Raw genomic sequence first — 12301 nt, 5'->3', positions numbered from 1 at the left:
AAATGTACTACTGTATCAATATAGCTGTCGTTGGTGCTCTATTATCCAGGAAGGCTCTTTATCCTTTTCTTTCCATTATCCTCTCTTATTACAGTAACAAATAGCTATTTCATTGTATTTTCTTTCTCCTTGGTTCAGTCTCATCCATTATTCATACATATACGAGAAAGCAGTGATGAATGTTTTAGAAAAAAATTATTCAAACCATTTCATGGTCAGGTTAGATGAATTGAACATGAGTGATCGGAACCTCCTTCAGGTTTTTTGTCCAAGCCCATAGGAACATCGGTATTCAGAGCTTACACAGAACCCACAAAAATGTTCTGTCTGTAAATGTGCTGCATGTTAACTCATGAAAAGTCTATAAATATGCAACCAGCAGCCTTGCATCACTTGAAGCTCATACATATTTAGCCACAGATCCCAACAAACACCAATCCATGCCTTAAATGTAACGCGTGCATTTGTGTGCATGCCTTTTTTAGGCTTCCAGCGAAGACGTCTCATCCCGGCGCCCCTGCCAGACACTTCTTCCCTGGGGAAGAAAGCGGGCACAGCTGGGCAGTGGGTAGACTTGCCCCCTATGTCGGGAACACTGAAAGAGCCTTTTGAAATCAAGGTCTACGAGATCGACGATGTGGAACGCCTTCAGAGACGACGTCAGGAACAAGCTATAGAGGTGTGTGCCGGGTCATTCCTGACATGTTTTACATGCCGATGCATCTTGCTGACCTCGTCATGGATCATGTGGCGCCTGGGTCCCGTCAAGCCCGCTTGCTAAGCCTCAGCCGTGTTTTGCATCTCCAACAAGTTGTGGGAAGGTCTTAGTTCACTTCTTCCCAGTTTCTTTTTAAAGACCGAGACAGGAATAACGCACTTCAGACGTCTGACCTTCTGTCAGCACGGCGGCCAATCCCCCAGCGACAATGTCAATGCAGAGATTTTACCAACTCAGACTTTTGACTCCTCGGGAATGTCAAGAGTTTTGCAGGCAATTACTAACGTGATTTAAATTATAGTTGGACTGTTTACTAAGGCGAGAGTGAGGATAATGATCTTGTTAGAAATAGTTGAAGAATGTGCAATGAAGGAAGGACCCTCGCCATTCATCGCTGATTGCTTTTTATAGCTCCTCTTCAATGGATCATTGACTGCTCCCGTAGGTTTAACACGGCAAGGCCAAAATTACATTTGATTTTATTTTAATTAGTTAGTGATTTATACTTTCTCCACTACATACACTTACCACAGTTCCAATGAAGTATTATAGAAAAACAAAATATTAACATTGCAACTTTGCCTTCTCAATTCCAGCAACCATTCCAGGATGTTGACAAGGTGAGGAAATAACAGGCAAAAAACAAACGCGCTCTTCTATTTTCTGTATATTTATTCCTTCACTAACTGAGTTTTTGTCTAATCTCTGTAGGGACTGCTGTATTTCAACAATAAATTGAAGATGTTGGAGAGAAGGCAACAGCAAGTGAAGGAACTGAAATCCAAGCATGAGGTGTTAATGGAGGAGCTGGAGGACACCAAGGCTCGCCTAATGATGGATCCCAGCAAGTGGACAGGAGAATGTAAGTAATGTTTTTCTTTTCTTTTCTTTTTTGCTATTCCAAAGCTGCTACTTTTCCGGATTTTTCGAGAGACTCTTGTCTAACAATATCAAGTTGTGATGTTTTTGTGTGGATATGAAGTACCGGACCTTTTGCTTGGAAGTCTCAAGGCTTGATGAGAAGGTGGTTGATCAACACACACCAACTTCCCCTCCCTTTTTCCTTGCCTTCCTTGTGCCCATCCAGGGCTAGGGATGGGAATTCAGTTCAGTTTAGTTCAGTTTCAGTTTATTTTGAACATGCATACGATACAATGTAATGCATCACACATTTCCATTTGTTTCATCACAACACGTCCGAAAAGGAGTAAGAAGAAGCAGAGCTTTTTCGATCCTATCCCTTTTCAAACCATTGCAATTTTATCCAATTTCCTTGTTCTCTGTAACAGAACAGTGAACAAATAAATAATATACAGCTGAGATAGGCTCCAGCGACCCTAAAAGGGACAATCGGTAGAAAATGGATAGATGGATACCATAGTAAGCAAACAAATATTAAATACATATATAATCTTTGTCTCAATACAAAAAAAAAAAGTGTTCAAGAGGTTCATAATGATTCTTGTTCTGTGTACTTTGTGAACACTTGTAGTTAGAACAGTCTCTTAAACTGAATCATATTGGTGCTTTGTTTGATTTCTTTGCTTAATCTATTCCATAATTTAATTCCACATTCTGATATACTAAAGGTTTAAGTGTTGTACGAGCATACAAATGTTTTACATTAGATTTATTTCTATTTATATTTCTCCTCTTTTGTTGAGAGGAATTGTTGTACATCATTTTAGCTGTTTGCAAATGCACCAAATCGTTGAATTTCAATAATTGTGATTTAATAAATAAAGGGTTTGTATGTTCTTTACATCCAACATTATGTATTATTCTAATTACTCTTTTTTTGTAACAGTTAGTGAATGAAGCGCACATTTGTAGTTGTTTCCCCATATTTCTACGCAGTAACTCAAGATATGGTAACAGTAGTGATCAGTAAAGAATATGAAGTGATTTTTGTTCTAGAACATGTTTAGCTTTATTGATTATTATTTTCCGGGTTCCGATTCCACTTTCAGTTCTCTTATCGATTCTTATTTGGGAAAAAAAGAGAACAAAAAGGTGGATTAGCATCAATTGTGTTTAGTTTAGAGGTAATTTGACTTTACAAAGCCCGCAGTGAGTTCTTAAGAGACACATAACACAGACAAAAATTACTTTTAAAAATAAATGTAAGAAATAAAAATTCTTCTGTCTTCTAATTTTTCTGTCTCAAAGGTATGTGGAACTTAACTAGAATGTAACATTTAGGATCATTTTTAAACTTTTAGGAATCGTTTTTCATCTTTCTAGAAAATATATTGGTGTAACTCAAAATATTAGAAAGGTTTATTTAGATTGACAAAGTGAAACTATCATATACACCTAACACGCAACTCAATATATTTCAAGCCTTCTTTTGATTTAATTTTGATGATTATGGTTTACAGCTAATGAAAACCGTGAATTGAATATTTTTGGAATGATCATCAAAATTATTATAAACGCTTAACATATCTCACTTGGAATAATATTGGTAATATCACATCTCAGTTTCACATTTGAAATTGAAACCCGGACATGGCTGGACTTTTCCACAATATTCTCATTTTAAGTGAAAATGTCGTTGCAGGAAAACCTGCAACTTTCCTCCGACTATAATTGTTTGTTTTGCTGTTTGACATCACTACGCACGTTGCGTAATGACTTAATTCCCAATCCGGCATCATTAAGGGAATCGTTTCAAAAATTGGCAAGATATTCCAAAGAATTGATACACTAAAAACTGCTTCTTAGCAAGAACCGGTTTTCGATTCCCATCCCTATCAAGGGCCTAGGCTTTTTGTGGCCTGAAAGAGGATTTTGTTTTTGGGCCGATTTTGGTCTTTAATATTACCCGTGTAACACTTTATAGGCGCTATAGGCAGTGATGTGCGGTAACAAGCTACAAGTAGCAATGCTATGTAGCTTAACTACATTTCGCATTAGTGCGGCGGTAGTGTCGCTACTTTTTGAACCATTAGTGATTGGTGATAGCTTAATTATTTTTTACACCCATGTGGTGATATAGCTTCCATATAAGCTACAAGTTACAAAGAGAAAAAAAATGTGGACTGCAAATCCATCCATTCAATATTGCTTGTCCCTCCCGGAGAACCAAGTGTTAAAACAAAAAAATACGGGGAAACTCTTTGATGATTGGTTGGTTCACGTATTAAGAGTCACAATTGGCTAAGGGTAGGGGAAAACATTACGGCAGGCCAATCAGAGACAAGATAGGGCGGGTCATAGCGCTTTAAAACTAGGAAGTAAAATCAAAATTGGCAGAATTACAGAGACCACATAAGGCGATTGTGGGTCTAGTTTCAATAACTATGTTTCTTCCAGGGTGCATCAATAGCTCATTTACCAGTACTTTTATTAAATGTACATTATTAAATACTTTTTAAAAATGTGCAAAGCTGTGTAAGCCAACAACTCAGGGAGGAGGGTAGTGATGGGAAAGTGTCCATACAGATTACTCCATGCTGCTTAGTTAACACTGGTATGAAAGCTACATAGGATTCACCAAAAATGTTTTCACTTTTATTGATTTCTGATCATATAAAGATGGAATTTGTTAATATTTGTTTTGTGAGACAAATGTTTTGCACTTTTGGCCAGGTTATTGTAATTTTCCCACTGGGATTTCTGTTGAAACAGTTTTTTTAATCCTGTGCTGAAATGTCCCCATTCTGATAGAAAGTATGTATCTAGTTTTTTATTTAATACTCTTATTATTGTTTCAATGCCCTTAACTGAATTTTTTTCCGGTATTTACCTCTCATGTTTAACTTAGCAAGTTAATTACATTTAATCAAGAGTTATTTGTAGCTTAGCGTTATACATTTTCCAAGTAGCTTACACATCACTGGCTATAGGGCCGACTGCAGTCTAGTGAGTATTCTAATACTCTACTGTCTTCCCTTTTTACTTCGTGTTTTGTAGGTTGCGGCTTGTAAAAGTGACCATGTGGGTGTTATTTCATGTTGAAAGGGCTTTCCTAATGTTAATAATTGTATTTAGTAAGTCGTAACCTGTTTATGTTCCAGTTAAAAATATATTCTGTTTATAATGAATAATTCCTACTTCGTGGAAATGAATTTGCCAGGCAAGGACAACACTAATTAACAGCGATAAACAAGGTTTTATGGTATTACTCTTAGATACCAGAATAGATTTGGCAATAGGAGCCTGAGTGTGTGCGTTAGAGACACAGCCAACAACAATGTAGTTGAAGTATGTTTATAATTAAATATTTAAAAATATTGTACTATTAATATTACTATCAATAATCACATATGAATCATGGAGAAAAAAACTAAGTTGAGAACTACAATTCTGTTAAATCCAATTTGTTGACTAGTTATGTGTTTAAATTTCAGATAGTGTCCAAAGTTCTATCACAATGTAATTTGTCTTCATGACCGTGGTTGATTAGCAAGTATATTTATGGGCTTTTAATGGAGTGAAACTATTACAGTTGACTCACTGCTGAATAGCACAAAAAGTATCATTTTATCAAAGCAGTAATTCAGTCCATCAAAGTAGAACAAAGAAACATCTGCAGAGCACCACAACAACTCATACATTTTTAAAATGTACTTATGCATCTTGTAAGGCTCATACGCACAAGATGTAACCAACCAATCAGGTTTCCCGGATTAAAAAAACACCAAATGTTGGCATCTTTATCTTCTGACTTCTCAATCTTGTGGTTTTTTTTTCAGTCGACATGGACCAGAATTTGGATAACGATTCTCCGGAGTACCTGGAGGTCTTAGCGCGGGTCACGGAGGACCTGGAGTTTTGTGTCAACCTGTGCAAGTCGCGAGTCATGATGGTGACGTGCTTCGACATCAGCAGCACGCCGGGATCCGCCGCACAGGAGGGGCCGCGGGAAGTCGAAGTCTGAGGACGAGTGAAAGTGGATGCGGAAGTGGAAAAAAAAAGCGAAGGATGGTTCTATATAGCAGTCGCTTCACGGATATTACTGCGATGAAGATGACGAGAGGGCCGTGTCTTTGCGTGAGAAAGGGAAGTCGTAACCACTTTGCTACAGTGCCTCGTTGTCCAGAACGTGTTTCATGGCGGCGAAACGAAACGTGAGCACAAATGCCTTTCGGGCATAGCAGTGGCCGTCACTTACTGGAAAAGTCAGTGAACACCTGGAAGTGCCTTTTTCTATTCTTTTCATTCGGTGCAGGTATCTGAAACATACCTAGGCAAACCCTGAACATACACAAATATTTTATATTGCATTGTGAAGTGTATTTATGATCACGTGGTGTGTACAAATCTCACTCAAAGGGAGGAATTGAAGAGCAGTTTAAAAAAAACAGAAAAAAAAAAGCAATAAGCTAATGTTATTGCGCTCCCAGACTTTGCCTTTTTCTCTTATTTGAAACCTCAGTCAGCATTTTTGTCATGATCACTCTTGCGCCTTACGTTCACTTTTGTAGTTCCGACTGGACTCTGTTCTCTCATCAAGGATGCATTGTTGTCGTCTCTCCTCACTTGCCAGCTGGATCGTGGAAGCTTGCGAGTTGGAGTGAATGTTTGATTGGTCCCCCCAGTTGCCTTGACCACAATGAGTCTCAGTGGATGCACACTAAGGTAGAGCAGCACTTCTACACCTGCTCGGCCAAAAACGAGACATGAAGCCAAAACATATCAATCAGAGAGCCACTGTGATGGACAGTTAGTGTTGGTGTTCTCTTTGGTGCCGCCACGTGCTCATTTTCTACAAGAATAACCCGACATGGGGTTCGAACTATACAATGTCGCACAAAAGAGGCACAGAGAAAGCACAAATCTTCCTGTTGTTGACTTTTTTTGTTTCTAGCCGAGCCTCAGCTCTATGCATTCCAAGCCTTTTTTTTACTGAAACTACTGTCAGACTATCATTACTGACTTGAAGCGCTGCAGCAGCAGCAGCCCATTTTTTGTTTTAGATTTTTACATCCAAGCAAGTTATAAATGGCGTTTAACTACTCCACTTCATCATTGCTACTTTTTTGCAGCGAGTACGAGCACGAGTGAGAAAAAAAACTAAACTTTTTTTGTATTTTGGTGCGTTTGAGTTCTACTGGATGCGTAGGACAACAGGAATTTGTTTACTTTCTTCAACAAAGATGTCCTCTCTCAGGCCCTCTCTGAAGATGCTGCATGAGATTTTTTTTTAATCACTGTTAGGGATGATTTCTACTTCATTTTTATCATTCTAATTTTTTACAATAACTTCACTGATGTGGATTTAGGCTTGTGAATTAACCAAACCAAGACCTTTTTTCCCCAGAAATTATTTTATGTAAGATCATGTTTCATATCGAAACCCATATTTTCGAATATCTTTGTTCTTTTGTATTGGATTTTCAAACACTGTGTATAAATGTATGATATGGCAGCTTGTGTTTTACTTTTACAGTATCTGTGAATAAAAAAACTTCCTCTTAATGACGATGCAGTCTGATTGTTATTTTTAGGCATTATGTCCCGCTTCAGAATGTCACTGAATGAACCACAGCTCCGTAGAGCCGACAGTAGTGATGGGTAAGCGAGTGTATGGCACACTCACTACCTGTATCAACCCTGCACTGATTCTGTGTTAATGTTTCCTAATCCTCCTAATCGGATTAAAAAAGGCACTACATTTGACCTGCAAATAAAATTTGTAGTTTGTTTATCAATATTCACCTCAGCTTTTGCAATTCTTCTTGGACTCTAAAATTACAAAAATGCTTTGAAGCATGCATGATAGTAAGGTAAAAGGGGATACACACACATTCATACATAACAATAACACCACATTCAAAATAAAATATAACTTCCATATGACATACAATAAAAGTTATGTTAATGTAGGAGTACACAATAACCATAAAGGTGTTTGTTTACAGAAAAGTCAAAGCTTTCACAAAAACGGTACAGATTTTTTTCATGGATTCAAGTTGAGGACCATAAATAGACCGCCCAAAAATTCTGTAAATGTTAATAATTTACAGAATGTTGCTGAATTTATTCCACAAATTGAAAAAAATAAGAACATATCCTTTTTTTAATGAACAGGTGTGCAGAAAGGAATAAGAAACATGTAACTCTGGCCAATGACCAAAATGGTTAACATAAAAAAAAGCACATTATTTGGTGCAATAAGATCAAAATTATTTTTTTCTTTTCTTTTTTTAATTTTAATTTTCAAGTCTATATTTTATTGTATTTTTCATTAATATTATTTTTTTTTAACAGATTACAATTTATAATTTAACTTATATCAGCAACCTATCATTTGAAACGGGAACATTCCCAAAACAAAATGAAAATAAAAAAAGTTGTCGTCCGGTTTTGTCCACCACAGACACTGAGATAATTATCCATGCGTTCGTTACTTCCCATCTTGATTACTGTAACGTATTATTTTCGGGTCTCCCTATGTCTAGCATTAAACGATTACAGTTGGTACAAAATGCGGCTGCTAGACTTTTGACAAGAACAAGAAACTTTGATCGTATTATGCCTGTACTGGCTCACCTGCACTGGCTTCCTGTGCACTTAGGTGTGACTGTAAGGTTTTACTACTTCAAATACTAAACGGTCGAGCTCCATCCTATCTTGCTGATTGTATTGTACCATATGTCCTGGCAAGAAATCTGCATTCGAAGAACTCCGGCTTATTAGTGATTCCCAAAGTTTGTGGGCTTTAAAGCGTTCCAGTACTCTGGAATGCCCTCCCGCATTTAAGTCTTATCAAAAACTCATTTGTATACTCTAGCCTTTAAATAGACCCCCTTTTAGACCAGTTGATCCGCTTTCTCTCTTTTCTGCTATAGAGAGGTTATCATGTGACTCTGGATCAGCCTCCATGGAGGAAGTCGGTATCTAGGGTGGACCACTTCTCTGTGCATCAGTTGGTGACTTCTCTGTGCTTTTGAAGTGTCTCCCTTCAAGATGATCTCCTGCTGGCCCCACTATGGACTATACTCTCACAGTATTAACCGTACCCACCGGGCATACATTGTACTGGTCACCCAAGTAGGAGGGGAGTCCCCACATCTACTGTCCCTTCCAAGGTCTCTCGTTGTTTCCATTGGGTTGAGTTTTTTCTTGCCCTGATGTGGAATCTGAGCAGAGGATGTGGTTGTGGCCTGTGTAGCCCTTTGAGACGTTTGTGATTAAGGGCTATATAAATAAACTTTGATTAATTGATTGATTGATTGATAAACAACATTTGTAAAGTAACAAAGGACTTAAAGTTAGTATTTTTTGCAGACGACACGGCTGCATTTTGTTCAAGAGAGAACACACAGAAGCTAATACAAATAATAACAGAAGAAATTCACAAATTAAAAAGATGATTTGAAGAAAACAGATCTTTGAATTTCAGTAAAACTAAAAAAAATGCAATTTGGTAACAGCAGAAAAGAAAGTCAAGAAGTTTTTCAGTCAAATGTTTTTTTCTTAAAATGACACACTCACGAGGGACACAGTATCACTTCCTTGTGTAAGGCATTGATGCTTAACTAGCTAGCAGCACTCATGCAGCCCCCCCCCGACGACGCTACCATGGTAGGCAAGACACTTGTGTTGCCAGACAACACATTTGTACAATATAACATTTCTACCGTCCAAAGGCAAAACCCAGTAACTCAATTTTGGTCAAAACTGAGCTGATAATAATTTTGGAGTTACTAGGAGCTTACTTACGGTACAAATTACTATATCGCATACACTAATGTAAAACATATCACCTAGTACAGTGGTTCTTAACCTGGGTTCGATCGAACCTTAGGGGTTTGGTGAGTCTGCCTCAGGGGTTCGGCAGAGCCTCCTCCGCAGCGGTCAAAACACACCGGACTCATGAAGTGATTAATGTGGACCCCGACTTAATTAAACAAGTTGAAAACATTATTCGGGTGTTATCATTTAGTGGTCAATTGTACGGAATATGTACTGTACTGTGCAATCTACTAATAAAAGTTTCATTCAATCAGTCAATCAATCAATCAATCGTGTAAATAAAAACATCTCCCTATCGGCGTATCTGTACTGTAAAGTTAACATTTGAATGACAATAAAAAGGAAGTTTAAGTATTATGGATACCCCCTTAACAATGGTCCTTCTAATTTTGCATCTAATTTGCAGGTGTGTAATTTGTTGTGAGTTCATGCACTGTGTTGGTTTTGTTCTTTGAATAAGGTGATGTTCATGCATGGTTCATGTTGTGCACTATTTAAAAAAAAAAAAAAAAGAACATATAACTTTGTCTTGAACTTGAATTTTTCACTAAAGAAGACCTAGTAACTCCAAAATTATTATCAGCTCAGTTTTGACCAAAATTGAGTTACTGGGTTTTGCCTTTGGACGGGAGATTTGTGATATACAACATAATTGTCAAATGAAGGACTTCTGCTATGAAGTGACACGTTGATTAACATGTTAGTCATGGCTGCATCTTGTTGCACTTAGAAGTTGCTGCCTGAGTGGAAACAGTTGCAGGGAGTCGCGGCAGACGTCTGCGCTAAGTCGACATATCGTAGCCCGCTTTGCCTCAAGGCTTTAATCATTTGCAGGGAGCCGACTCTTGTGAACAAGGATGAGTTCACTGAAAAGTCAGGAGTCTCCTCTCATACTGAACCCATTTTACCTCAACCTCGCTGTAACCTTGTACTGGTGCTTTCTGCAAAGTCTTCACTTTTTTTTCAAGAACAATCCCCCCCAGTTCTCTGGACATTTTATATATTTCCCTTTTCTGATGCCTCAAGTCTATGTTGCCATCATTACCTAACTACATTTAATCAGCCTATTCTAATGGATTTTTCTTTAGTTCAAACCTCATTGGACTTAAGTTTTGTTTAACTTTTGGCCTATCCGCATATTGCATCATCTTATGTCTACTAAGGAACTCAAATTAAAAAAGCAACAAGATACAGGACTAGAAAAAGCCATACATTTCAGAATAAAGTGAAAATATTGTGAGTAAAGTGGACTTGTAATCAATAGGGAAATGTTATCATTCTACAATAAAAAAGATGAATTGCTAAAGTGACAACGTACTCATATAGTATTGTGTCACAAATTAGCAACGTACTACCAAAATAATGTCAGTGTTACAAGAATGAAGTTGTAATTAAAAACATTTATTACTGTTTTACAGGGAAAACATGCATTTTACAAGACAGTGTTGAAATATTACAAGACAATTAGTGTTCCATTTTCCTTTTTTTTTGTTTTTTAACAAAATTAAAATTAAAATACTGTATATTTCAGACTTTAAGACACTACATTTTTCTTTTAACCCGGTGGCTTAAAAAAATGGTGTGGCTAATTTATGGATTTTTCTTTGCTAACGACCGTACAGTTTTGTATTCAACAAATAGATTTTTACACAGACAGAGACACTGAAAAGTTCTGTTATTGTTTGTGCTATGGCGCCATCGTTTAGACGAGTTTTGCTCACTCGTACTCCTGCGGTTCGAAAATGTACTTCCTGTTTCGTGCCTTGAACCCGTAGTATATCCCGTTTTGTCTACCATTTGTGTATAGCGTTTCTGCTTGAAAGGGTTTTGCATTCATCACTTTAATCAATCAAGTTTTACAGTAGAACTAAAACAATTCATACTTTTTAAACTGTCCCACGTGTGATGTCAGTAGGAGTGTTTTAATGCATATTTGTATGTGCTATCGTAATGTAATCAAACTAGAGTCATTAGCATTAGTGAATGTGCTAGCATGTTTACAAGTGTCTGTGTTAGTATTATTAACTTACAATGGCATTCTTTTTGGAATGTTTCAGTTTCGTAAACTCACCAAAACGTCAGAGTAGAGTTATTGAATCTGTTTAGCTGATTAAAGCGCTAGCTTCTGCAGCATGTGGGTCCATGACGATGACTTCGGTTCTGTTGGCTTAGCCGTGTTACAGGCACTGTTCAAAAACAATTAAGGTATGCAATATTTGTAAATAAACATTGGCAAAATATTTTTTACCGGTGTATAGCTGCAGTTTATAGCCAGTCCGGTGCGGCTAATATATGCAAAATATTTGTTCCTTTAATAATGTGGTTGCGGCTTAAATAACGCTGCGTTCTATTGACCGGAAAATACGGCACTGAAATGTTGCAAGAAATGTATCGACCTGAATAGACCTGCTCATCTGCAGTGCACCTTATAATCCGGTGCGTCCTATAGTCCAAAAAATATTGTAAACAAGGAAGGAAGACACACTGGCAACATAAATCCTTCCATCCATATATTTTCTACCGCTTGTCCCGTTAGGGGTAGCGAGAGCCTATCTCAGCTGCATTCAGGCAGAATGCAGCTGTGGACTAACATTCCACAGAGCACAATCTACAACCTGATCAACTCTATGCAAAGGAGATGTGTTGTACTGCGTGAGGCAAATGGTGGCCACACCAGATACTGACTGCTTTTCTGCCCCCCATCCCAGACCCCAATAAATTGAAACTGCACATTTCAGCCAAAGACACACCTGTGCAATAAAACCTGCTGTTTGGTCAGCATCTTGATATCTCACACCTGTGAGGTGGAATGGATTATCTTGGCAAAGAAGAAATGCTCACTAACATAGACTTAGACAGAATTGTGAATAATATTTG

At 37.6% G+C, this 12301-nt stretch overlaps 1 protein-coding gene across 6 annotated transcripts in view; it reads left to right on the top strand.

Annotated features, from left to right (window-relative positions):
* Positions 1-7144, top strand: part of kif26ab (kinesin family member 26Ab) — a 165121-nt gene extending 157977 nt beyond the window's left edge. For all 6 annotated transcript variants that reach the window (XM_061895270.1, XM_061895269.1, XM_061895271.1 and 3 more), the window contains 4 exons: positions 486-679; positions 1315-1338; positions 1430-1580; positions 5419-7144. In XM_061895270.1, the coding sequence (XP_061751254.1) occupies positions 486-679; positions 1315-1338; positions 1430-1580; positions 5419-5603 (554 nt within the window). In that variant the 3' untranslated portion in view covers positions 5604-7144. The remainder of the gene's footprint in view (positions 1-485; positions 680-1314; positions 1339-1429; positions 1581-5418) is intronic.
* The last annotated feature ends 5157 nt before the right edge of the window (positions 7145-12301 follow it).

The sequence above is a fragment of the Nerophis ophidion genome, linkage group LG03 (assembly GCF_033978795.1).
Source record: "Nerophis ophidion isolate RoL-2023_Sa linkage group LG03, RoL_Noph_v1.0, whole genome shotgun sequence".
Classification (NCBI taxonomy): Eukaryota; Metazoa; Chordata; class Actinopteri; order Syngnathiformes; family Syngnathidae; genus Nerophis; species Nerophis ophidion.
Note: the sequence above shows the minus strand (reverse complement) of the source record. Positions and strands in the feature narration are given on the sequence as shown.